Source organism: Oncorhynchus mykiss, chromosome 3 (genome assembly GCF_057628025.1).
Source record: "Oncorhynchus mykiss isolate SJ-2025 chromosome 3, ASM5762802v1, whole genome shotgun sequence".
NCBI classification, from domain to species: domain Eukaryota; kingdom Metazoa; phylum Chordata; class Actinopteri; order Salmoniformes; family Salmonidae; genus Oncorhynchus; species Oncorhynchus mykiss.
Window position 1 is genome coordinate 82,356,513 of NC_143024.1, and position 26,780 is coordinate 82,383,292.

The following is a 26,780-nucleotide window of genomic DNA, read 5'->3' on the forward strand; positions in this document are numbered from 1 at the left end:
GGTGGCTACTTTAAAGAGTCTAAAATATATTTTGATTTGCTTAACACTTTTTTAGTTTCATGATTCCATGTGTGTTATTCCATAGTTTTGATGTCTTCACTATTATTCTACAATGTAGAAAATAGTAAAATGTGGAATAAGTCAAGGGGTATGAATACTTTCTGAAGGCTCTGGATATGCTACAGTCCTCAGCCATATAAACAGCCATATAAACAGCCATATAAACATGAGGTGTGTGTCATGACTGCATTGAGTAGGTGTGTCCAAACGTTTGACTGGTACTGTATGTCTGCAACTTCCACATCGTTATTCATCCAAATTGTGATGGCTTTCAGCTGTTATTTTGTATGTGTGTGTGTGTAACTACTATATTCACGCTTCAATCGTTACTTGCTGTTGTATCATTTCTGTCTTCCATCTTTGCCATTTCAGAGAATGTTGCTAACAAGGTCAACAAGGTAAAGTATGCAATCCTGTCGTAGTTACTTTCATTGCCATTGTAACATTTCTTGGAGCGTATTCACTGTGCATTACCCTTGTCTTACATGTGTCTCATTCTTTTCCCCATTGCTGCTCTCTCTCTGTACTCCTGCTCCACCAACCGTAGTGAGCCCAACAACTCATGGCTACATATGTGCAGGTAAAGTTCTGAATGTTCTTCAAACTTACCTGGCCATATTACTCCTCATCCTCTCCCCCGTTGCTGTGGCCGTACAGTTCATTTGGGAACATTTTCAGACCCCTTGACTTTTTACACATTTTGTTATGTTACCCCCTTATACTTAAATGCATCCAAAAAAGAATAATCCTCATCAATCTACACACAACACCCCATAATGACGAAGCAAAAACAGGTTTCTAGAAATGTTTGCAAATGCATTCAAAATTAAAAACGGAAATATCACATTTACATAAGTATTCAGACCCTTTACTCAGTACTTTGTTGAAGCACCTTTGGCAGTGATTACACCTTCGAGTTTCTTGGGTATGACGCTAAAAGCTTGGCACATTGTATAAACAGATAAACGGTATCTACTGTATCTCTATGGCTGCAGATACACAGTATCTATCTCTATGGCTGCAGATACACAGTATCTATCTCTATGGCTGCAGATACACAGTATCTATCTCTATGGCTGCAGATACATAGTATCTATATCTATGGCTGCAGATACATGGTATCTATCTCTATGGCTGCAGATACACAGTATCTATCTCTATGGCTGCAGATACACAGTATCTACCTCTATGGCTGCAGATACACAGTATCTACCTCTATGGCTGCAGATACACAGTATCTACCTCTATGGCTGCAGATACATAGTATCTACCTCTATGGCTGCAGATACACAGTATCTACCTCTATGGCTGCAGATACACAGTATCTACCTCTATGGCTGCAGATACACAGTATCTACCTCTATGGCTGCAGATACACAGTATCTACCTCTATGGCTGCAGATACACAGTATCTACCTCTATGGCTGCAGATACACAGTATCTACCTCTATGGCTGCAGATACACAGTATCTACCTCTATGGCTGCAGATACATAGTATCTACCTCTATGGCTGCAGATACATGGTATCTATCTCTATGGCTCCACTACAAGTAGAACACCAGATAGTTTTGTGCTTCTTAACTATTATAATTTGATTTGATTGGATCTCTGAGGGAAACCTCTCAACTGTGAGTGACTGTTGTTTTTCCACAGCACCTCAACTCCAGCCACAGAACAGGAGGCTCAAGGAGGTCAGTGTCATACACACACACACCTTTTATAACTTCTTTATCCCTCCATCCTTTCTCTCTCTGTTACCTCTCTCTCTCTCCATGTCCTTCTCTCTGCTCTGTGACGTGCTCAGACCGGTAATAGCCCACTATGGCTGTCTAATCCACATTAGTAAGCAGCGCATCCACGCAGTTCACTCACACCAACCCCTCTGGCTATTGATTTCTTGCCCCACATTACAGGCTCAAGCCAAGCAATGCCTCTGACTATCGATGTGTTGTGGTGCACATAGTGCTGTGGCAGTCATGACATTTCATCAGCTGGTTATTGTCGTGCAAAAGACTGCCGGTCTCATGGTCATTTTACTTTGAATTAGCATAAACACGTCAAGCATCTCCAGTCCTCCATGCATACAACCCGCATACAAACGTCTAATATATTAATTTAATATACACCATCACAATACATCCATTATTACTTTTAGTCAGGTCTAAAGAACCATTATGAGATGAAGAAAATGTATTTCAGAAGAACAGCATATGAGTTGGCTTACTATATGTTATGTTATGTTCAGGGCCATAGGATGTAGGCTTATTCATTTAGCTGACAATATATGCTTATAAGTCCCATGCTATTATTTTATCTTATATGATTTTATAGTAAGAAGAATACAATTCAACTTAGCTGAATATAACAGAAAGGATATTTTTCCCATTCCAGAGTGAGTGTACATATGAAGTGGTTATGTTGAGGTAAAAGTGATCATTTGAAACAGGTTCTATAAGATACATTTAGAGTTAGGTAACTTTAGTTGTGAATGATACGAACCATAGAAATCCAAACATATATGGGCTGCATGATGCGACTATAGGCTGTTGATGATTTGAGAAAGTCACAAATAAAGCTTGTGCTCTGTTCCTTGCCTAATGCTGCACAGCTCTTCTCTCATCAAGTGATCATATTTTCACCCATCAGACTATTCTCAATTGAGTCTTGTCTTTTCTAATATGTAAAATTAGTTTAGATTTAGAATGGCCCGTTATGAAATGGGCAGGAACTGGGGCAGGAACTGGGGCAGGAACAGGGGCAGGAACAGGGGCAGGAACTGGGGCAGGAACAGGGGCAGGAACTGGGGCAGGAACAGGGGCAGGAACAGGGGTAAAAATACATGTCATCCAAATGCACTCTAATAGTGATTGGAGGCCACTTTCATACTGGGTTATTGTGGTTATTTCACTCCATGCATCAACCACTGTTTGAGGAGCATGCAGCCTCTTGCTGCGTAACAGGTGATATTCCGCCCAAACTCTGTATGCCATGGGCTCTCCAACCCTGTTCATCGATAGTAACATGTTTTCACAAGAAACATATTTAATTAAACTGTTGACAGACCCTCTCTCTGCGCGCTCAAGAATGGAATGAAAGAGAGAGGGGAGGAGATGGAAAACATGTTGGTGAGATATTCTGTAGCTAAAAGTAAGGTGTCAGCCGATTAATTATGAAAATATTAAAAATGCCCTCAAAGGCGATTACTAGAATTTGTTCAATTTTGTAGTATACAGTGCATTCTGGAGTATGCAGGTATTCAGACCCCTTGACTTTTTTCACATTTTGTGACATTACAGCCTTATTCTAAATTTGATTACATAATTACATACAACATTTTTCCCTCATAAATCTAAACACACTACCTCATAATGAAAAAGACTTGACTTGAGGCCACCTGTGGTAAATTAAATTGATTGGACATGATTTGGAAAGACACACACCTGTCTATATAAGGTCCCACAGTTGACAGTGCATGTTGGAGCAAAGAACCTGACGGTCACTCTGACAGAACTCTAGAGTTCCACTGTGGAGATGGGAGAAACTTCCAGAAGGACAACCATCTCTGCAGCATCCCACCAATCAGACTTTTATGGTGGAGTGGCCAGATGGATGCCACTCCTCAGTAAAAGGCACATGGCAGCCCACTTGGAGTTTGCCAAAAGGCACCAAAGGACTCAGACCATGAGAAACAAGATTCTCTGGTCTGATGAAAACAAGATTGAACTCTTTGGCATGAATGCCAAGCATCACATCTGGAGGAAACCTGAGTCCATCCTACGGTGAAGGATGGTGGTGGCAGCGTCATGCTGTGGGGATGTTTTTCAGTGACAGGGACTGGGAGACTAGTCAGGATCGAGGGAAAGATGAATGGCGCAAAGTACAGAGAGATCCTTGATGAAAACCTGTTCCAGAGCGCCCAGGACCTCAGACTGGGGTGAAGGTTCACATTCCAACAGGACAGTGACCCTAAGCTCACAGCCAAGACAATGCAGAAGTGGTTTCAGGACAAGTCTCTGAATGTCCTTGAGTGGCCCAGCTGGAGCCCGAACTTGAACCCGATCGAACATCTCTGGAGAGACCTGAAAATAGCTGTGCATCGATGCTCCCCATCCAACCTGACAGAGCTTGAGAGGATCTGCAGAGAAGAATGGGAGAAACTCCCCAAATACAGGTGTGCCAAGCTTGTCGTGTCATACCCAAGAAGACTTAAGGCTGTAATCGCTTCCAAAGGTGATTCAACAAAGTACTGAGTAAAAAGTCTGAATACTTATGTAAAGGTTTTTGCTTTGCCATTACAGGGTGTTGTGTGTAGATTGACTAGGTGACATTTAAAAAAAAAAATTTTTAGAATAAGGATGTAACGTATCAACATTTGGAAAAAGTCAAGGGATCTGAATATTTTCGAATGAACTGTAGGCTAAACCAATTCTGTACCAAATATATCTTAAATCAGTTTAAAAAATAAATACAAATCTGCTGTGTGTAAACTTCGGCTAGGCTATGTATTGTATAATGGCACAATCTGTCATGTATTGTCATGTTGTGTCTTGTTTCTGTCCTTTCTCTTCACCCTGTCTCCCCCTGCTGGTCGTTTTAGGTTACCTTTTCTCCCCCTCTTTCCCCCAGCTGTTCCTTGTCTCCTCCTAACTACCTCGTCACCCCTTTTCCCACCTGTTCCCTTTTTCCCTCTGATTAGTCCTCTATATCTCTCTCTGTTTTTGTTCCTGTCCTTGTCGGATTCTTGTTTGTGTTGTTCATGCCTGAACCAGACTATCGTCATGTTTGCTGCAACCTTGTCCTGTCCTGTCGGAACCTGCCGGTCCATCTGAGCCTACGTTTGTTTTCTTATTAAAGAAGCTCTGTTTACGTTAATTCGCTTTTGGGTCCTCATTCACGCACCGTAACACAATCATTATTTTAATTCAGTTTTTGGGGGGGGATTGGGCTCGTATACTGTTTAGGCCAGTGCCGATGCATTAACTCTAATATGCATATGGGTGTTTTTAATTAATCATCACCTTAGAAAGTGCTCTCCATTTCATTGTTTGGCTTTGAAACAACATCCACAATGACCATGTTTTCCACTCAGTTTCAACCTGTTGTACTTCTTCAAATTGATCATCACAGTGAGGTGAGTTTTAAAAGCATGATACTGTTTTGATGATAAGTGTTTGATGTGATTTTAGATTGATGTCAGAGTTGTTAGAGGGACCTGATAGAGACCTGAGTACCAGGCCATTAGGACCCGATGGAGAGATAATAGAGACCTGAGTACCAGGCCATTAGGACCCGATGGAGAGATAATAGAGCGCTGAGTACCAGGCCATTTGGACCTGATGGAGGGACAGTAGAGGCCTGAGTACCAGACCATTAGGACCTGATGGAAGGACAATAGAGGCCTGAGTACCAGGCCATTAGGACCTGGTGTTCATTAGTGAGTTGGTTAATACCAACACATGTCCTGAGTGCATAAGAGGAGATTACCATGAACAGTCACATGGAATTTCACTGCGGTCATGACTCTCTGTGTGGCGGCATTATGGTCACCTCAACAGCCCTAGGTACACTTACCAGGATTTGTCTAAAGAACTTACTGATCTCGGTCCCACAACTTTGTGCAGGCTTTTGTTCCAGACCATTACCAATGTACCTGAGTCGGCTAATGAACTAAATATAAAGAGCTTGATTAAGTTGAATCAGACATCAGTGTTATAAGAAAAGTGCTGCTTTCTTAAAAACACCAACCTTTCTCTCCCTAACCCCCAGAGGTCATCATAGAAGGGGCAGAGGTGGAGCTTCCCACAGAACCCACCAATGACATAGAGGTGGAGCTTCCCACAGAACCCACCAATGACATAGAGATGGAAGTGTTGGTGTGGCCTACTCGGGCCCAGTTGGAGCAGGTGGTTGAGCTGAGTATTTTGCTGAAGGGAGAGAGGTACAGCGATGCTCTAAGAGACACTGCCAGCTTCCAGTACCAGACACTCAACCAGCAGTTCATTGACAAGGTACGACTCAGAAATTTCTGTTTCCCTCTTTATCTCTCTCCTTCTCCCTACCTCATTCACTCATTCCTACTTCACATTCTTTCCTCCCAACATGATATCATAGGAAATCTTTATCCTGGCCTGTAAAAAAAAGAAAAAAGAAGAGAGGTAATGTTTTGATGATGTTTTTCTCAATACATTGCAATCAATGGGAAAGAAGAGTGTCACAGGGTTGACAATTTTCTTGTTATTCTCCTCTCTCCCTCTTTCTCTCCCCTTCCCTCACTCTCCCCCTTCTCTTTCTTCCTCCTCCCCCTGCATTCTGTCTCTCCTTTCCCTGCCTCCCCTTCCTCTCATCTCTCTCTATCCCTCCTCCCCCTGCATTCTGTCTCTCTCCTTTCCCTGCCTCCCCTTCCTCTCATCTCTCTCTGTCCCTCCTCTCGCCCACCTCTGGCTGTATATTTACTCTTTCTCTCCCCCCTTCTGCTTTCTCTCCCCCCTCCTACACCCTTTCCCTCTTTCCCCTCTGTTCACTTCCCTCACTCTCCCCCTTCTCTTTCTTCCTCCTCCCCCTGCATTCTGTCTCTCTCCTTTCCCTGCCTCCCCTTCCTCTCATCTCTCTCTGTCCCTCCTCTCTCCCTCTTTCTCTCCCCCCTCCTACACCCTCTCCCTCTTTCCCCTCTCTCCTCATCCCTCACTCTCCCCCTTCTGCTTTCTCTCCCCCCTCCTACACCCTCTCCCTCTTTCCCCTCTGTCCTCATCCCTCACTCTCCCCCTTCTGCTTGCTCTCCCCCCTCCTACACCCTCTCCCTCTTTCCCCTCTGTCCTCATCCCTCACTCTCCCCCTTCTCTCTCTCTCATCCCCCTCCATTTTCTCACAGACACAGACAGACAGGCAGACAGGCAGACAGAAAGACAGGCAGGCTGGCAGACAGTTTCAAGTCAATTGTAAAAATGTGACACAAATCCTCTTCAGAATTAATTCAATAATTAATAAAAAGGCTCTTTGTTTCTGGATCTGCAAGACCATTGTGTCCAATGGAGGTCAAAAATGATTTTGGTCGATTGACTTCAAATTACATATGCCGTGTCATGATGGTCCCCTGATCACAAATATGTACAATTTGGGAAGATTAAACCTTTTTAACCCGTTGAAACCACCCCTCTGATCCCCAATGAAGTACTTCCCTCTAGTCGCAGGAAGCTGAAATTCAATGTACGGCCTCCGTGGGACACTTTTTAACGATGCCCTGTGTTTCAAGACTTTACATTAAGAACTTACCATTCTACAGAGGATGGAAGACCGTGCTTTTGTGTAACTGCAGGGAGAGTGAAGGACCATGTTGAGGATTCCTTTTGCCACAGGAAGCTGAGCCTCAACATAGGGCATCCCTATAAGGTCACGATTGGATGTGTACAAGGACGGTTAGCTAGCTCAATCGCAGGCCATGGGGGCATTATGGTTATGTGAGGGCTGTAGGTAATGCTTTTCTATGGAAGAAAGGCCTTAATCTCGGTGGGACAAAGTTTTCACTGTCAAGAGTACATTTTGCATGGTAGGCTGGTGTTCATCGGGAAGCGTCTGTTGAACAAGACCATACATTAATTTTGCTTCTAGCCTCAACTGTTCTGCCAATGTCACTCTAAAACACATTAACTCTAGACCAGTCTTCAAGTGAGACCTACCTTTCTACCATGTAGTGGGGAGAGGGGCAAATTAATTGTTAATTGATTAAGGTTAGTGTTATGTCTAGGATTGAGGCCCTAACCCTAGCTTCATGTCCACTCCACAACCTAACCCTAGCTTCATGTTCACTCCCAGTTCAACCTAACCCTAGCTTCATGTTCACTCCCAGTTCAACCTAACCCTAGCTTCATGTTCACTCACAGTTCAACCTAACCCTAGCTTCATGTTCACTCCCAGTTCAACCTAACCCTAGCTTCATGTTCACTCCCAGTTCAACCTAACCCTAGCTTCATGTTCACTCTCATCTCAACCCTAACCCTAGCTTCATGTTCACTCCCAGTTCAACCTAAACCTAGCTTCATGTTCACTCCCAGTTCAACCCTAACCCTAGCTTCATGTTCACTCCCAGTTCAACCCTAACCCGAGCTTCATGTTCACTCCCAGTTCAACCCTAACCCTAGCTTCATGTTCACTCCCAGTTCAACCCTAGCTTCATGTTCACTCCCAGCTCAACCCTAGCTTCATGTTCACTCCCAGTTCAACCCTAACCCTAGCTTCATGTTCACTCCCAGTTCAAACCTAGCTTCATGTTCACTCCCAGCTCAACCCTAGCTTCATGTTCACTCCCAGTTCAACCCTAACCCTAGCTTCATGTTCACTCCCAGTTCAACTCTAACCCGAGCTTCATGTTCACTCCCAGTTCAACCCTAACCCTAGCTTCATGTTCACTCCCAGTTCAACCCTAGCTTCATGTTCACTCCCAGCTCAACCCTAACCCTAGCTTCATGTTCACTCCCAGTTCAACCCTAACCCTAGCTTCATGTTCACTCCCAGCTCAATCCTAGTTTCATGTTCACTCCCAGTTCAACCCTAACCCTAGCTTCATGTTCACTCCCAGTTCAACCCTAACCCTAGCTTCATGTTCACTCCCAGTTCAACCCTAGCTTCATGTTCACTCCCAGTTCAACCTAACCCTAGCTTCATGTTCACTCCCAGCTCAATCCTAGTTTCATGTTCACTCCCAGTTCAACCCTAACCCTAGCTTCATGTTCACTCCCAGTTCAACCCTAACTATAGCTTCATGTTCACTCCCAGTTCAACCCTAGCTTCATGTTCACTCCCAGCTCAACCCTAACCCTAGCTTCATGTTCACTCCCAGTTCAACCCTAACTCTAGCTTCATGTTCACTCCCAGTTCAACCCTAACCCTAGCTTCATGTTCACTCCCAGCTCAACCCTAACCCTAGCTTCATGTTCACTCCCAGTTCAACCCTAACCCTAGCTTCATGTTCACTCCCAGTTCAACCCTAACCCTAGCTTCATGTTCACTCCCAGTTCAACCCTAACCCTAGCTTCATGTTCACTCCCAGTTCAACCCTAACCCTAGCTTCATGTTCACTCCCAGCTCAACCCTAGCTTCATGTTCACTCCCAGTTCAACCCTAACCCTAGCTTCATGTTCACTCCCAGTTCAACCCTAACCCTAGCTTCATGTTCACTCCCAGTTCAACCCTAGCTTCACGTTCACTCTCATCTCAACCCTAACCCTAGCTTCATGTTCACTCCCAGTTCAACCCTAATGCTAGCCATAACCCATTACTAACTTATTGTCCACGAGAGGTGGGAGGCGAGAGGTGGGAGGCGAGAGGAGGGAGGCGAGAGGAGGGAGGCGAGAGGTGGGAGGCGAGAGGTGGGAGGCGAGAGGTGGGAGACGAGAGGTGGGAGGCGAGAGGTGGGAGGCGAGAGGTGGGAGGCGAGAGGTGGGAGGCGAGAGGTGGGAGGCGAGAGGTGGGAGCGTGAGGTGGGAGGCGAGAGGAGGGAGCGAGAGGTGGGAGGGAGGGAGAGGTGGGAGCGAGAGGTAGGAGGTGAGAGGAGGGAGCGAGAGGTGGGAGCGAGAGGAGGGACCGAGAGGTGGGACCGAGAGGTGGGAGCGAGAGGTGGGGAGCGAGAGGAGGGAGCGAGAGGTGGGAGGCGAGAGGTGGGAGGCGAGAGGTGGGAGCGAGAGGAGGGAGCGAGAGGAGGAGGCGAGAGGTGGGAGGCGAGAGGTGGGAGCGAGAGGAGGGAGGAGAGGTGGGAGGCGAGAGGAGGGAGCGAGAGGTGGGAGCGAGAGCAGGGAGCAAGAGGAGGGAGCGTGAGGTGGGAGGCGAGAGGTGGGAGCGAGAGGTGAGAGGAGGGAGGCGAGAGGAGGGGGGAAAGAAGGAAGGAGATAAAATGGGGAGAAGGGAGAGAGGGGAGACAGAGGGAGAGATGGTAAAGTTGGGAGGGGGGAAAGAGAGAGAGGGAGGAGAAAGAGGGAGGTAGAGAGCGAGAGAGGAGCGTCATGTCTCTGAAGTCTTTCTCTATGCGTCCATATTGTGATGTTCATCTTTCCTCATTGAATGCAAGGTATTCACTTATACATCAACCATCTGACATTCATATTTTCCCATTGACTGCAATGTATTGATAAACATCAACCCTGTGACAATCATCTTTTCCCACTGACTGTAATGTATTGAGAAAAACATAAACACTGTGACAATCATCTTTTCCAATTGACAGCAATGTAGTGAGAAAAACTTTAGCTGCATTTGACCTTTTTTGTAAAGAATGTGCCAGAATGAGGTTTTAAGGCTGCTAATGGGCTGTTCCTTTCTCTTTCAGCGTTCCTTCTCTCATTTCTCCACTTCACTTCTTTACAGTACTCCTCTTATGTCTTCCACTCTTTCCTTCTCCTTTCTCACTATCCTTTCATCTCGCTCCTCCTGTCATCTGTATCTCCTCTAAATCTTCTCTCTAATCCTCCCTCAACCTTTTCTACTCTCTCCATCCCCTTTGTCCTCTTCTGGCATCTCCTAATCCATCACTTTGTTTGTAGGCTCTGAGGCTATGGTTATTCATTTTTCATTTAAGCACACACAGTCAGGGCAGAACCCACACAGTTTGAAATTCCCTTCATTTGACTGTTGGTATTGTACACTAGGCATACTCTGTGTGAAAAGATGCTGAAAGTTAGAGTTTATGACTCTACTGGAATAGAGAAAGCAGGACACACACACTCACTCACACACAGATAACTTTCCTCCACCATCAAGGCTTTTTGACTGACAACAAATAGGTCAGACATTTTACTGCTGCTGGGAAAATAAGATGTTATTGACTCTCCCCTGGAAGCCGTTAATGTACTCATTATTACTCTGTCCATAGCCCGCGGGAAGTAGTTCGACGGGTGGGGTGCTGACAATTTGTTGTTGTCATGGAGGGACAGCGCTGCACAGTGCAGCGCCTTCAGCACCCCGAATTCCCACGGCTATGACTCTGTATTAAACTTGGATCATTCTGTGTATGGAAAGGGGAGGGAGATAGACAATGAAAGAAGGAGAGAGACAGGAGGAGGAGAGGGACGGACATGTTCGGAAAAACACAATCTGACGATTAAAGAAGTCGGCTGTGTTGCCAAGTGTGTCAGAATAATAGTGATTGCAAAAGCAGGGTATTTGCCACATTGATTGGGAAAGGTAGGAGAGGGTGTAATGGCAGGGTATTTGCCACATTGATTGGGAAAGGTAGGAGAGGGTGTAATGGCAGGGTATTTGCCACATTGATTGGGAAAGGTAGGAGAGGGTGTAATGGCAGGGTATTTGCCACATTGATTGGGAAAGGTAGGAGAGGGTGTAATGGCAGGGTATTTGCCACATTGATTGGGAAAGGTAGGAGAGGGTGTAATGGCAGGGTATTTGCCACATTGATTGGGAAAGGTAGGAGAGGGTGTAATGGCAGGGTTGTTGGCACACTGAAACGTAATTCAACTTTGTCACTGAGGTGTCCCACAATGCTGGGTCCATGAGTCAGCAAAACTATGGTTCTCTTCACAAAACACTCACTAGCATCCAGCAACAAGGTTCAATCAGAGGTCTGAGTGAGTAGTCACTAGATGGCCATGCTACAAATCAAATCAAACCAAATTGAATTGGTCACATATTTAGCAAATGTTATTGTGGTTGTAGTGAAATGCTTGAGTTCCTAGCTCCAACAGTGCAGTAGTATGTAACAATTCACAACAATACACAAACATCTAAAAGTAAAACAATGCAATTAAAGTAAAATAACAGAATTAAAGAGCTATAAAATAATGGTTAAATAAAATAAATAAATAAAAAGAGGACATAAACTAGCAATATCCTCAGAATTAACTGTTGAACTCAAGGTGACCTCGTTGTGTTTGCAGATAGAAGATGCTCTGGGGGGACTGCCAGGCTTGAAGAGTGTGACTGTGCTGGAGTTCAGGTCAGTCTCTACTGTAGTGGTGTATTTGCCTGGTCCTGGTCACATTAGGATGTGATTTAGTTTAGCCAACTCCCTTAGCTATCATTGGAATGCTATACTGGACATATGTATGGCATGACAGCAATAATCTGAAGAGTTGGATAAAACACACACACATCTGTGTGGTGTAGGCCATTGATTTGATACACTGACCTGACCTTTTCACCTGATCTTTGTCAAACATCATTTCTTTAGATAAAGTGTGTTTAGTTGTCCCCCACCATGAAATCGGGGAGGGGACCGTGGATCGGTCTCCGTTCCTTCTGTCCGTCCGTTATTCACACGCGATATGTCATACATGACTGGCCCGATTTTGACGACATTGAATGATGTGTCTTGTCATAGAGATCCAGTATTTACAAAGCAAGAGGTATAACTGGGCCCAAAATCTGTCTTCTACAGCAGGTGGCGTTATTTCTTTGGCACATGACATGGAGTAGCCTACAGGGAGTGGATTATCTCAGGAGACTGGCTGGCCTGGCAACATCTGCCGAGCTCACCGGGCCAGTTAATCAAGTTTTCATATGGTTCGCTTGGGTCAGGAGCCTACATGTTAAAACTCCAACACAACAACAAAAAATGTATTGGTATTTAATCCAGATTTTTGTTATCAACCAGCATTCGGTTTCCAAGCGGAAGTAAGAATGTCAAAACCTTCCCTCTCAGTCTCGAGTAAAAGCCTGTCGGAGGCGGGAAGCGTATCGACTCAGAGTTGAACATCGGCACTCGCATTCAAAAGTCCTCCACCTGCTTTAGTCTTTTTTCATATCAGAAACAGGAAGATTTACACAGACCCGACACTATGGAACTGCTTGCTTGTCAAGACATAAACATTATTTACACAAATCTCTTGTTGGTTAAATACAAAGGGCTGAGTAATACTATTATGTAGTCTAGGCCTATATAATTATTTAGAAACCAGATGAATTCCTGAAGCTGTTCATGAGCTATGTTGTTTATTTATCAGCTTAATATAACCTGTCTGGTAGCAAGTGTGTGCAACTCCGCACACTGCTGATTGGTGCAAGGGAAGAAATGGGTTCTAATAAGCTCAGTCGCTGCACAATATTCCCAAATGCAATCTTGGGAAAATACAACAGTTTTTGACTGCAATTATTGAAAAGAGCAGGGTCCCAGCTTTTCAGTTCTGTGTGATTTATTCCTCAACTCAAATTGTTGTGTAATTGTCAGCGTTTTACAATCTTGAGTGTCTGGCATTACAATTAAAGTAATGAATGGAGGGAAGCGCATCAGCCATTCGAATGCATAAACGGTAGGGCTATAGAGAACACAGAAGGTTGGTGGCATCTTAATTGTGGAGTACGGGTCATATTATTGGCTGGAGTTTAAAGATTTGAATGGTATTAAATACATGAAACACATGGTTTCCTGTGTTTGATCCTATTCCATTTACTCCATTTCAGTCTTTATTATGAGCCCGTCCTCCCTTGATAGAGTACCACAGTATGAGTTATAATACCCATAAAACCTAGAGGTCAAACAGGGAGTCATATTTAGAGTCTGTGATCTATTTTTATTTATTTAATATTGTGTATTTTACTCCCTTTTCTATCTTGTCTCATCGCTGTAACTCCCCAACGGGCTCGGAAGGCGAAGGTCGAGTCATGCGTCCTCCGAAACATGACCTGCAAAACCACACTTCTTAACACCCGCCCGCTTAACCCGGAAACCAGCCGCACATGAAACACTGTTCACCTGACGACTGGCGTCAGCCTGCAGGCGCACAGCCCACCACAAGGAGTAACTAGAGCGCGATGAGCCAAGTAAAGCCCCCCGGCCAAAGCCTCCCCTAACCCGAATGACACTGGGCCAATTGTGCACCGCCCTATGGGACTCCCGATCACGGCCGGTTGTAATACAGCCCGGGATCGAACCCGGGTCTGTAGTGACACCTCTAGCACTGCGATGCAGTGTTTTAGACCGCTGCTCCACTCGGGACGCCTGAGATCTAGTTTTTTATTTGTTTTCAGGTTTCAGAAGGATGCCCAAGGGTGAGTATAGACCCTTACCTGTAGTCCTGGATGTGTATAGCCAGTAGGCTAGTAATCTGACCCTAGATCTGTGGTTAAGGATAACCTAGTCTTGAGTGTTTGTGTGTGTGTCCATACTTGCGAACATAAGCAACTATTTCCATTTAAACAGATTCTCTGGCACAAAATGCATATCAGCCAATTCAATTAGTTGATTTACTTGCAGGCAACAGAAAGCTAAATTGAAGCTGTTTCCATCAGATAACATGGCACACGTCAGCCATATGCTAACCTCAACAGGTGGCACTGATCACAAATTCTTCATAAGCCTATCAAAGATCTTAGACTTTGTATCCACCAACCAATGGCATTTCTTGAAATAAGTCAACCCTAGCCACTACAGGGATATTTAAAACCTAAAAATTCAAGGTTTACTTTAGTTTCGTTGGTCTGTGACAAAATGTTGTGTGCCAATATTGCATTGATGCATCCTTGACTAGGCTACTTACTAGCTACTACTCACATTTTCAAATATGACAAAATCCTACTTGTTTATCTGTTTCACACACATCCATGTGCTTTTATGGAAAAAACATGTACATTTAACATTCATTTAAAAATCAAAAAACAAAGAGCCTTATGGATTTGTCAAACAACAGTTATCTAGACCACGGGGTTCTCACACTTTTACCACATCTATGTGCACAGGCACTGTTCATGACACAAACTGTTCACACCCCTCTTGTTGGTGGAGAAAATTGTGCAGGTTTTAAGCTTATTTCCTGCAATTCTACACATTTTGGCATGGGGTGCAAAGAACATTTAGCCGTTTTAAAGCTAAATGTATTGCAATTCTATACATTTTGGCATGTCTAATTTGTGATGTGATTTTTCAGTTACCAAATAATTACAAAAATATCTATCTACTAAAAAAACATTAGCTGACATGGGCTAGTTGATCAGGACACGGGAGAGGCGAAGGTCGATAGCCTCTGAAACACAACCTAACCAAGCCGTACTGCTTCTTGACACAATGCCCACTTAACCCGGAAGCCAGCCGCACCAATGTGTCGGAGGAAACACTGTGCACGTGGCAACCGTGTCAGCGTGCACTGCTGCCCAGCCAGCCACAGGAGTCGCTAGTGAACAATGGGACAAGGACATCCCTGCCAGCCAAACCCTCCCCTAACCCGGACGACGCTGGGCCAATTGTGCGCCGCCCCATTAGTCTCCCGGTCGTGGCCGGCTACGACAGAGCCTGGACTCAAACCCAGAATCTCTTGTGGTACAGCTAGCACTGCGATGCAGTGCCTTAGACCACTGCGCCACTCAGGAGGCCCTCAAGAGTAAGTTTAAAGCCAGACTGAGTTCCTTTATAAAAGGTAGAAAAGGTGTACACGTCCATGTAATATTGCTTATTAATAATATTATTAGCTTATCGAATAAAAACGTGTTTGTTACATGCTTCGTAAACGACAGTGAAATGCTTACTCATGGGTCATTTTCCAACAATGCAGAGATAAAGATAAAGAAGATCAAATAGAAATAGTGACACGAGGAATAAATACATACTGAATATTGAATAACAATAACGAGTAAAAAATAACATGCCTATACACAGGAAATACCAGTACCGAGTCAATGTGCAGGGGTACGAGGTAATTGAGGTAGCTATGTACGCATAGCTGAGGGTAAAGTGACTAGGCAACAGGATAGATAAGACTGAGCAGTAGCAGGAGTGTATGTGGAGCAGTAGCAGGAGTGCATGTGGAGCAGTAGCAGGAGTGCATGTGGAGCAGTAGCAGGAGTGTATGTGGAGCAGTAGCAGGAGTGTATGTGGAGCAGTAGCAGGAGTGTATGTGGAGCAGTAGCAGGAGTGCATGTGGAGCAGTAGCAGGAGTGCATGTGGAGCAGTAGCAGGAGTGCATGTGGAGCAGTAGCAGGAGTGCATGTGGAGCAGTAGCAGGAGTGCATGTGGAGCAGTAGCAGGAGTGCATGTGGAGCAGTAGCAGGAGTGCATGTGGAGCAGTAGCAGGAGTGCATGTGGAGCAGTAGCAGGAGTGCATGTGGAGCAGTAGCAGGAGTGCATGTGGAGCAGTAGCAGGAGTGTATGTGGAGCAGTAGCAGGAGTGCATGTGGAGCAGTAGCAGGAGTGCATGTGGAGCAGTAGCAGGAGTGCATGTGGAGCAGTAGCAGGAGTGCATGTGGAGCAGTAGCAGCAGCGTATGTGGTGAGTGCGAAAATGTGTGTGTGTGGTTGTATGTAGTGTGTGTGTGGTAGTATGTAGTGTGTGTGTGGTAGTATGTAGTGTGTGTGTGTATATGGGTGTTGTGGTCAAAGTGTAAGTATGTGTGAGTGTGGGTAGTGTCCAGTGTTTGTGCATAGAGTCAGTGCGAGAGAGTTAGTAAAAAAGGTAAAGGCAGGCAATTCGGGTAGCCATTTGATGAGTTATTTAGCAGTGTTGTTGAGCAGCCTTACGTCTTGGGTGTAGCTGTTCAAAGGTCCTGTTGTTTCCAGACTTGGTGCCCTGGAACTGTTTGCTCTATGGTAGCAGAGAGAACAGACTATTGCTTGGGTGGCTGGAGTCTTTGACAATTTGATGCCAAGGCAGCAGCTACTCTTCCTGGGGTCCAGCAAAATTAAGGCAATTGTACAATTTTAGAAACATTACAATACATTCACAACAGATTTCACAACACATTAATAAGTGTGTGCCTTCAGGCCCCTACTCTACTACCACATATCTGCAACACAAAATCCATGTGTACATGTGTGTATAGTGTATATGCTATCGTGTGTGTGTATGCATGTGTCTGTGCTTATGTTTGGGTTGCTTCACAGTCCCTCTGTTCCATAAGGTGTATTTATATCTGTTTTTTTAAATCAAATTTTATTTTACTGCATGCATTAGTTACATGATATGGAATAGAGTTCCATGTAGTCATGGCTCAATGTAGTACTGTGCACCTCCCATAGTCTGTTCTGGACTTGGGGACTGTGAAGAGACCTCTGGTGGCATGTCTTGTGGGGTATACACGGATGTCTGAGCGGTGTGCCAATAGTTCAAACAGACAGCTTGGTGCATTCAACATGTCAATACCTCTCACAAATACGAGTAGGAATGAAGTCAGTCTCTCTTCCACTTTGAGCTAGGAGAGAGTGATATGCATATTATTAATGTTAGCTCTCTGTGTACATCTAAGGAACAGCCGTGCTGCCCTGTTTTCTGAGCCAATTGAAGTCCCTCTTGGTGGCACGTGAGCACACGACAGAACAGTAGTCCAGGAGCGACAAAACTAGGACCTACTTTGTTGATAATGCTGTTAAGAAGGCAGAGCAGTGCTTTATTATGGACAAACTTCTCCCCATCTTAGTTACTGTTGTATTTGGACCATGACAGTTTACAATCCAGACTTACTCCAAGCAGTTTAGTCACTTGCTCAATTTCCACATTATTCATTACAATATTTGGTTGAGGCTTAGGGTTTAATGAATGATTTGTCTCAAATGCAATGCTTTAATTTTTTTAATATTTGGGAATAACTAATTCCTTGCCACCCATTCTGAAACTAACTGCTTTACTCAAAGACAGTGGCATGTCGTTAGTCAAGATTGAAAAAAGTAAGGGGCCTAGACACCTGCCCTGGGGAATTCCTGATTCTACCTGGATTATGTTGGATAGGCTTCCATTAAAGAATACCCTCTGTGTTATGTTAGACAAGTACAGTAACTCTTTATCCAGAATATAGTAGGGGGTGTAAAGCCATGACACATACGTTTTTCCATCAGCAGACTATGATCGATTATGTCGAAAGCCGCACTGAAGTTTAACAAAACAGCCCCTACAATTTTTTTATCATCAATTTCTCTCAGCCAATCATCAGCCATTTGTGTAAGTGCTGTGCTTGTTGAATGTCCTTTCCTATAAGTGTGCTGAAAGTCTGTTGTCTGGTCAAAAGTCTGGTCAAACCTTTTTCCAAAAGTTTACTAAGCATTGGTAACAGGCTGATTGGTCAGCTATTTGAGTCAGTAAAGGGGGCTTTACTATTCTTAGGTAGGGGAATGACTTTTTGCTTCCCTCCAGGCCTGAAGGCACACACTTTCTAGTAGGCTTAAATTGAAGATATGGCAAATAGGAGTGGCAATATCATCCGCTATTATCATCAGTAATCTTCCATCCAAGTTGTCAGACCCCGGTGGCTTGTCATTGTTGATAGACAACAATACTTTTTTCACCTCTTCCACACTCACTTTACAGAATTCAAAATTACAATGCTTGTCTTTCATAATTCGGTCAGATATACTTGGATGTGTAGTGCCAGCATTTGTTGCTGGCATGTCATGCCTAAGTTTGCTAATCTTACCAATGAACAAAATCATTAAAGTAGTTGGCAATATCAGTGGGTTTTGTGATGAATGAGCATTCTGATTCAATAAATAATAAAAATGGCCTTTTTACCCAAAATGTTATTTAAGGTGCTCCTAAGCTTTTTACTATCATTCTTTGTCATTTTCCTTTGTTTCATAGTGTAGTTTCTTCTTCTTTTTATTCAGTTTAATCACATGATTTCTCAATTTGCAGAACATTTGCCAATCAGTTGTGCAGCCAGAATGATTTGCCATTTATTTTGCCTCATCCCTCTCTAACATACCATTTTTCAATTCCTCATCAATCCACAGGGATGTAACTGGTTTTCTTAATTTTCTTAATGTGTGCATGCTTATTAGTAACTGTGATATGCAATTTCGTAAATGTGGCAAGTGTAGCGTCTGGTTGCTTCTCATTACACACCACAGACCAACACGCATTCTTTACATCAACAACATAGGAATCCCTACAAAATGTATTCTATGAACTCTTATACACTATACTAGGCCCAGCCCTTGGAAATGTGGTTTTCCTAGATATGGCTACTATATTGTGATCACTACATCTAATGGCTCTGGATACTGCTTTCAAAGCTCATTTCTGCAGCATTAATAAAGATGTGATCAATACATGTTGATGATTTCGTTCCTGTGCTGTTTGTAACTACCCTGATAGGTTGACTGATAGCCTGGTTGCAAGCACTAGTTAAATAAGCTTTCTCTTAAGTGGGCAGCCTGATGAAAGCCAGTCAATATTTAAATCACCCAGAAAATATATCTATCTGTTGATGTCACATACATTATCAAGCATTTCACACGTTATCCAGATACGGACTGTTAGCACTTGGTCTTTAGCAGCTTCTCACCAGAATGGGCTGTAGCTGAGGCAGATGAACCTCTAGTCATATTATTTCAACAGTAATTAACATGATATCCTCTCTAAAATTTTGTTTTGTTGTAAGCAGGAAGCAGAAAGATAGAGTTATGGATTGATTTGCCAAAAGGAGGGCGGGGCAGAGCCTTGTGTGTGGAATAAGTGTGGTCTAGAGGTGGCATGCTGGTAAAAACGAGCTAAAAAGGATTTCAATTTCCCTGCTTTAAAATCACTGACCACGAGAAACGCAATAGCAGTGTGTTGTGTGCAAGGCTGAAGAAAGAGAGAGATTTTAATTGGCTGATACTCATTTTGTGCCAGAGAACCTATTTAAATTTGTGTGTGTATGTGTGTGTGTCTGAGGGTCATGTGAGATCCATGCTGGCTTTATCTGTAAGTGTGCGTAGGTTCGTGTGAAGTTGTGATGATACCCGTAGACTTCCAGTCATTGGCTCGCCAAACTACCTCTAACTTCCTTCATACTGGACACAGAGACATAAACATGGTATCCATGAGTTCATCTGACTCTGGGGAAGTAGATAAAGGGCCTCATTGTTAAAATCCCAAAGTATCCCTTTATTGGTGTTAGGGTGGTCGCTCACCTGGTAAGAAGGATAAGGGCGTGGCTTGACAATGAACCAGCTGCTTCTTAACTCCAACCCAGGAGAGGAGCTAATCTATGGCGCTTTATGCCTGCTACCTAACCCCAACCCAGGAGAGGAGCTCATCTATGGCGCTTTATGGCTGCTACCTAACCCCAACCCAGGAGAGGAGCTCATCTATGGCGCTTTATGGCTGCTACCTAACCCCAACCCAGGAGAGGAGCTCATCTCTGAGGCTTTATGCCTGCTACCTAACCCCAACCCAGGAGAGGAGCTCATCTCTGAGGCTTTATGCCTGCTACCTAACCCCAACCCAGGAGAGGAGCTCATCTATGGCGCTTTATGGCTGCTACCTAACCCCAACCCAGGAGAGGAGCTCATCTCTGAGGCTTTATGGCTGCTACCTAACCCCAACCCAGGAGAGGAGCTCATCTCTGAGGCATTATGCCTGCTACCTAACCCCAACCCAGGAGAGGAGCTCATCTCTGAGGCTTTATGCCTGCTACCTAACCCCAACCCAGGAGAGGAGCTCATCTATGGCGCTTTATGGCTGCTACCTAACCCCAACCCAGGAGAGGAGCTCATCTCTGAGGCTTTATGCCTGCTACCTAACCCCAACCCAGGAGAGGAGCTCATCTATGGCGCTTTATGCCTGCTACCTAACCCCAACCCAGGAGAGGAGCTCATCTATGGCGCTTTATGCCTGCTACCTAACCCCAACCCAGGAGAGGAGCTCATCTCTGAGGCTTTATGCCCACTGCAATCAGCTTCCTGGCCTGTCACTGTCAACAGTTGGGACAGACAGGTATAGAGAGATACGCACACACGCACAAGTCATGCAGCAGTCCTCTGCTCATGCAATTACGTGGGACTTTACTAAGAAAAGCCTTGCTCTCTTCTGAGTGGTCATTCCAGATTCCCAGGTCAGCAGCGCTACAGTGTGGATCTGACCGGAGCTCCGCAGTAGGGCCAGCATCAGAAGAGTATAAAAGAACATCAACTAGTTTCAAGTGTCATTAAACACTTGTGAAAATGTTCGTACCATTTTCCCAGTGTGAGCTGTCAGCAGGAAAAATGGGATCTGGGATGTGGTGGTGCAGTGGTGCAGTGGGCCGATTACAGGCACGTGCCTCATACTGGGCCAAGCCAAGCCTGCTGAGAGATCTAGGTCACAGGGAGAAGAGAAGGGCTCTCTGAAGCCATATGAAGTCTGATAGATGGCTTTTTCCACACAGTCAGGTTCCACATCAAGAGTCTGTTGTGGGGTGTTTGTCGTGTTTATGACCATATTGATCACTCGGGTGGCTGGGCTGGTTGGATGGAAGTCATGGAAGTTATAGATGATGCTCCAGACGGGTGTAAATCTATCACACTACCATCTATCATTTCAGAATAGTCCAAAAAAGTACTGTGTTTGGAACTCTACTGTTCTCAGGGTAACTGTTTTCCTGTTAGAGACTCTGATTCTAGCTAATCATATTATATACAGTAGATTCATAAACTGATCAATAAAATTATGTATCAATTGACAGTGAAATTTGATGGGTTTTCCATTGGTGTATGGGTGGATAGATGTTGATGGTGGAGGAATGGATGGATATACACTACCTTTCAAAAGCTTGGGGTCACTTAAACATTTCCTTGTTTTTGTCCATTTAAAATAACATCAAATTGATCAGATCAATTAGCCTTTTAAAATGATAAACTTGGATTAGCTAACACAACGTGCCATTGGAACACAGGAGTGGTGGTTGCTGATAATGGGCCTCTGTACGCCTATGTAGATATTCCATTAGAAATCAGCCGTTTCCAGCTACAATAGTCATTTACAACATTAACAATGTCTACACTGTATTTCTGATCAATTTGATGTTATTTTAATGGACACTAAATGTGCTTTTCTTTCAAAAACAAGGAAATGTCTAAGTGACCCCAAACTTTTGAACGGTAGAGTATATTTATTAGATTGATATATTGATAGATTGATTGACAGATCAACTGACAGATTAACTGACTGATGTATCTGTACATGTATTGCCTGTGCAGGTTGGATGGCGTAGTGGTGGTCTATGCGGTGACGGTGGAGGTGGAAGGGGAGGGGGTGAGCAGTGAGCAGTTGGACTACCTGACCCTGCAGTCCAACCTGGTGGAGAACTCCTACAGAGAGCTGAAGGAGAGGCCCACAGTGGTCTACAACATCACTGACTTCAGGAACAACATCACTGAGCCCCTGCTAAATGACAACATCATCAGAGACATAACCCTGGCCCGGGACCATGACTTACTGCAACTAGAGAGTGGTAAGACACACAGCACTACCGTGCAATACACTGTCTATACACTACCATACACAGTAAAACGACTATACACAGTACTCTGGCACTGTAGCCTAGTGGCAGGGTAGCCTAGTGGTTAGAGCGTTGGACTAGTAACCGGAAGGTTGTGTAACCGGAAGGTTGTGAGTTCAAACCCCTGAGCTGACAAGGTACAAATCTGTCGTTCTGCCCCTGAACAGGCAGTTAACCCAGGCCGTCATTGAAAATAAGAATTTGTTCTTAACTGACTTGCCTGGTTAAATAAAGGTAAAACATTTTTTTTTTTAAAACTATGAATGGTAAAATATACATTATGAACCAGGTGGTTTGAGCCCTGAATCCTGATTCGCTGAATGCCGTGATATATTTAAGTGAGAATGCCCAAGATGCAAACTGGCTGGTCGTTCATTCTATCGGTTCGGTTGTCAGAGACGTGACCCAGTCGTTAAGTCTTTTTGTTCTAAATCTATGGATGCGACACAGTCATTCGTTCTAAATGTTCCATTGCCATGATGGCTGGCAACATTCTTACCCCTTGCTTGCTAGCTGGCCAACTTTGGCAAACACAGTCACCTCAAACGAAGTGGTGTTGAAGGGCCAGTAGGAGGCACCCTTTCCTCTGGTCTAAACATCCCATTGCCCTCTGTAGGGTGCCGTCTTTCGAATGGGATGTTAAACAGGTGTCCTGACTCTCTGTGGTCAGTAAAAGATCCCATGGCACTTATCATAAGAGTAGTGGTGTTAACCCCAGTGTCCTGGCTAAATTCCCAATCTGGCCCTCATACCATCATGGTCACCTAATCACCTGCTTCCAATTGGCTCATTCATCACCCCTCCTCTCCCCTGTAACTATTCCCCAGGTTGTTGCTGTGCATGACAATGTGTTCTCAGTGAACTTACCTGGTAAAATAAGGGTAAAATAAAAACATGTAAAACAGTGGAGCCATAGTAACAGCAAAGTAGCTTTGCGTTTAAGATGTTTTCTAGTGATTTTTTGGGATTCATTCATAACAATGAGCTAATGACCTGCGATTTCACCTGGCATAGAAAATCTTCTCTCTCGCCAGGCCACTGTTCAGTGAACACATTTTTTGCATTTTGGTATTTTATCAGGAGTGGTAAGACATACAGCACTACCAAACACTACTGTACAATACACTGTATATATACACTACCATACACAGCAAAACCACTATAATGAACTGTTGCGATAGCAGCAGTTACACTTCCTGGGGTCCACACAGAACATGAAACATGACATAATACAGAACATCAATAGACAAGAACAGCGCAAGGACAGAACTGAAGCTGCAATGACAGAAAACTATCTGCATTTCATATATTAATTTTTTATATATCCATAAAAATAATGCTGATAAATTATTTTGACTGGCTTAGAAAAGCTGCCAGCTTGTCTGTCTCATCCTGACTCCCGACACGTTCATGTAACGGTTTTCTTGATGAGAAGGAGAGTCGGACCAAAATGCGGCGTGTCTATTGCAATCCATGTTTAATGAAGTAACACACTAAACACAAACACTATCAAAACAATAAACTTAACGAAAACCGAAACAGCCTATACTTGTGTAACCTAACACAGAACAATGACATCAGGACACTAAGGACAATCACCCACGACAAACTCAAAGAATATGGCTGCCTAAATATGGTTCCCAATCAGAGACAACGATAAACACCTGCCTCTGATTGAGAACCACTTCAGACAGCCATAGACTTAGCTAGAACACCCCACTAGCTACAATCCCCATACATACACACCACATACAAAAACCCATGCCACACCCTGGCCTGACCAAATAAATAAAGATAAACACAAAATACTTTGACCAGGGTGTGACAGAACCCCCCCCCCCCTAAGGTGCGGACTCCCGAACGCACCTCAAAACAATAGGGAGGGTCCGGATGGGCGTCTGTCCTTGGTGGCGGCTCCGGCGCGGGATGTGGACCCCACTCAATCAATGTCTTAGTCCCCTCTCCTCGCGTCCCTGGATAGTCCACCCTCGCCGCCGACCATGGCCTAGTAGTCCTCACCCAGAACCCCACTGGACTGAGGAGCAGCTCGGGACTGAGGCAGCTCGGGACTGAGGGGAAGCTCAGGCAGGTTGATGAATCTACCAGATCCTGGCTGGCTGGCAGATCCTGGTCGACTGGCAGATCTGGAAGAGTCTGGTCGACTGGCAGATCTGGAAGAGTCTGGTCGACTGGCAGATCTGGAAGAGTCTGGTCGACTGGCAGATCTGGAAGAGTCTGGTCGACTGGCAGATCTGGAAGAGTCTGGTCGACTGGCAGATCTGGAAGAGTCTGGTCGACTGGCAGATCTGGAAGAGTCTGGTCGACTGGCAGATCTGGAAGAGTCTGGTCGACTGGCAGATCTGGAAGAGTCTGGTCGACTGACAGCTCTGGCTGCTCCATGCTGACTGGCTGCTCCATGATGACTGGCTACTCCATGCTGACTGGCAGCTCTGGCTGCTCCATGCTGACTGGCAGCTCCATGCTGACTGGCAGCTCCTTGCAGACTGGCAGCTCCTTGCAGACTGGCAGCTCTGGCTGCTTCATGTAGACTGACAGCTCTGGCTGCTCCTTGCAAACTGACAGCTCGGGCTGCTTCATGCAGACTGACAGCTCAGGCTGCTCCATGCAGACTGACAGCTCCTTGCAGGCTGGCAGCTCCTTGCAGACTGGCAGCTCATTGCAGACTGGCAGCTTGGGCTGCTTCATGCAGACTGGCAGTTCTGGCTGCGCTGAACAGGCGGGAGACTCCGGCAGCGCAGGAGAGGAGAGAGGCTCCGGCTGCGCTGAACAGGCGGGAGATTCCGGCAGCGCAGGAGAGCAGAAAGGCTCTGGCTGCGCTGAACAGGCGGGAGACTCCGGCAGCGCAGGAGAGTAGAAAGGCTCTGGCTGCGCTGAACAGTCGGGAGACTCCGATAGCGCAGGAGAGAAGAGAGGCTCTGGCTGCGCTGAACAGGTGGGAGACTCCGGCAGCGCAGGAGAGGAGAAAGGCTCTGGCTGCGCTGAACAGGCGGGAGACTCCGATAGCGCAGGAGAGAAGAGAGGCTCTGGCTGCGCTGAACAGGCGGGAGACTCCGGCAGCGCAGGAGAGGAGAAAGGCTCTGGCTGCGCTGAACAGGCGGAAGACTCCGATAGCGCATGAGAGGAGAGAGGCTCTGGCTGCGCTGAACAGGCGAGGCGCACTGTAGGCCTGATGCGTAGTGCTGGCACAGGACGTGCAAGGCTAGGGATGGGCACAGGAGGCCTGATGCGTGAGACTGGAACCAACTTCACCAGCCGACTAAAACGGACCTCAGGACGAGTATGGAGCGCTAACCCAGGTGCCATCAAATCCCTGACACGTTCCGTCAGGCGAATTCTATGCAAAATGCACCAACACAGCAACTCCCTAATTTCTCTCTCCTCCAATTTCCCCATTAACTCCTTCACAGTCTCTGCTTCGCTCACCTCCAACACCGGCTCTGTTTCTGGTCTCCTCCTTGGCTCCTCACGATAAACAGGGGGAGTTGGCTCAGGTCTGAACCCTGACTCTGCCACACTCCCTGAGCCCCCCCCCCAAGAAATGTTTGGGGCTGACTCTGGGGCCTCCGTCCGCGCCGCCTTGCTTGCTTCGCAAACTCCATTCTCCTATATCCTTCCGCGCACTGCTCCATCGAATCCCAAGCGGGCTCCGGCACTCTCCCTGGGTCGACCGCCCACCTGTCTATCTCCTCCCAAGAAGTATAGTCCATACTGTACTCCACTTTGGGCTGTTCCTGCCTGTTGACACGCTGCTTGGTCCCTTTGTGGTGGGTGATTCTGTAACGGTTTTCTTGATGAGAAGGAGAGTCGGACCAAAATGCGGCGTGTCTATTGCAATCCATGTTTAATGAAGTAACACACTAAACACAAACACTATCAAAACAATAAACTTAACGAAAACCGAAACAGCCTATACTTGTGTAACCTAACACAGAACAATGACATCAGGACACTAAGGACAATCACCCACGACAAACTCAAAGAATATGGCTGCCTAAATATGTTTCCCAATCAGAGACAACGATAAACACCTGCCTCTGATTGAGAACCACTTCAGACAGCCATAGACTTAGCTAGAACACCCCACTAGCTACAATCCCCATACATACACACCACATACAAAAACCCATGCCACACCCTGGCCTGACCAAATAAATAAAGATAAACACAAAATACTTTGACCAGGGTGTGACAGTTCATTACCATAGGACAGCTGAAGATTGAATTTCAATGTTGAAACAATGTTGCAAATGTCTGAGAGACAGACAGCAAGGTTATTACAAATCTCCGCTGTTGAAAACCAAATGCTGGTCTAAAAGAAATACAAGATAATGTATAGATGCTTTTTTCAGTGTAGATCTAGTTTATAAATTGCCTGGCTGGGCTGATGAGACAGTAGATTGCGCAGTCAGATGGAACAGAGTAAATAGGCATTTCAACGCCATAGATTTAGCCTGAGCGAACTTGTGGAATAGACACCACCTGGAATGCGGTTTTAATCAATCAGCATCCAGGATTAGACCCACCCGTTGTATAACAGA

The 26,780-nt window shown here is 45.2% G+C and overlaps 1 protein-coding gene across 1 annotated transcript in view; it reads left to right on the forward strand.

The window, feature by feature from the left end:
* Positions 1-611: 611 nt before the first annotated feature.
* The window catches only part of LOC110504631 (uncharacterized), a 40,112-nt gene continuing 13,943 nt past the window's right edge, over positions 612-26,780 (forward strand). Inside the window, exons 1-5 of the mRNA XM_036965159.2 lie at positions 612-640; positions 1,715-1,752; positions 5,828-6,069; positions 11,941-11,999; positions 21,920-22,173. Coding sequence (XP_036821054.2) covers positions 633-640; positions 1,715-1,752; positions 5,828-6,069; positions 11,941-11,999; positions 21,920-22,173 — 601 coding nt within the window. The 5' untranslated portion in view covers positions 612-632. The remainder of the gene's footprint in view (positions 641-1,714; positions 1,753-5,827; positions 6,070-11,940; positions 12,000-21,919; positions 22,174-26,780) is intronic.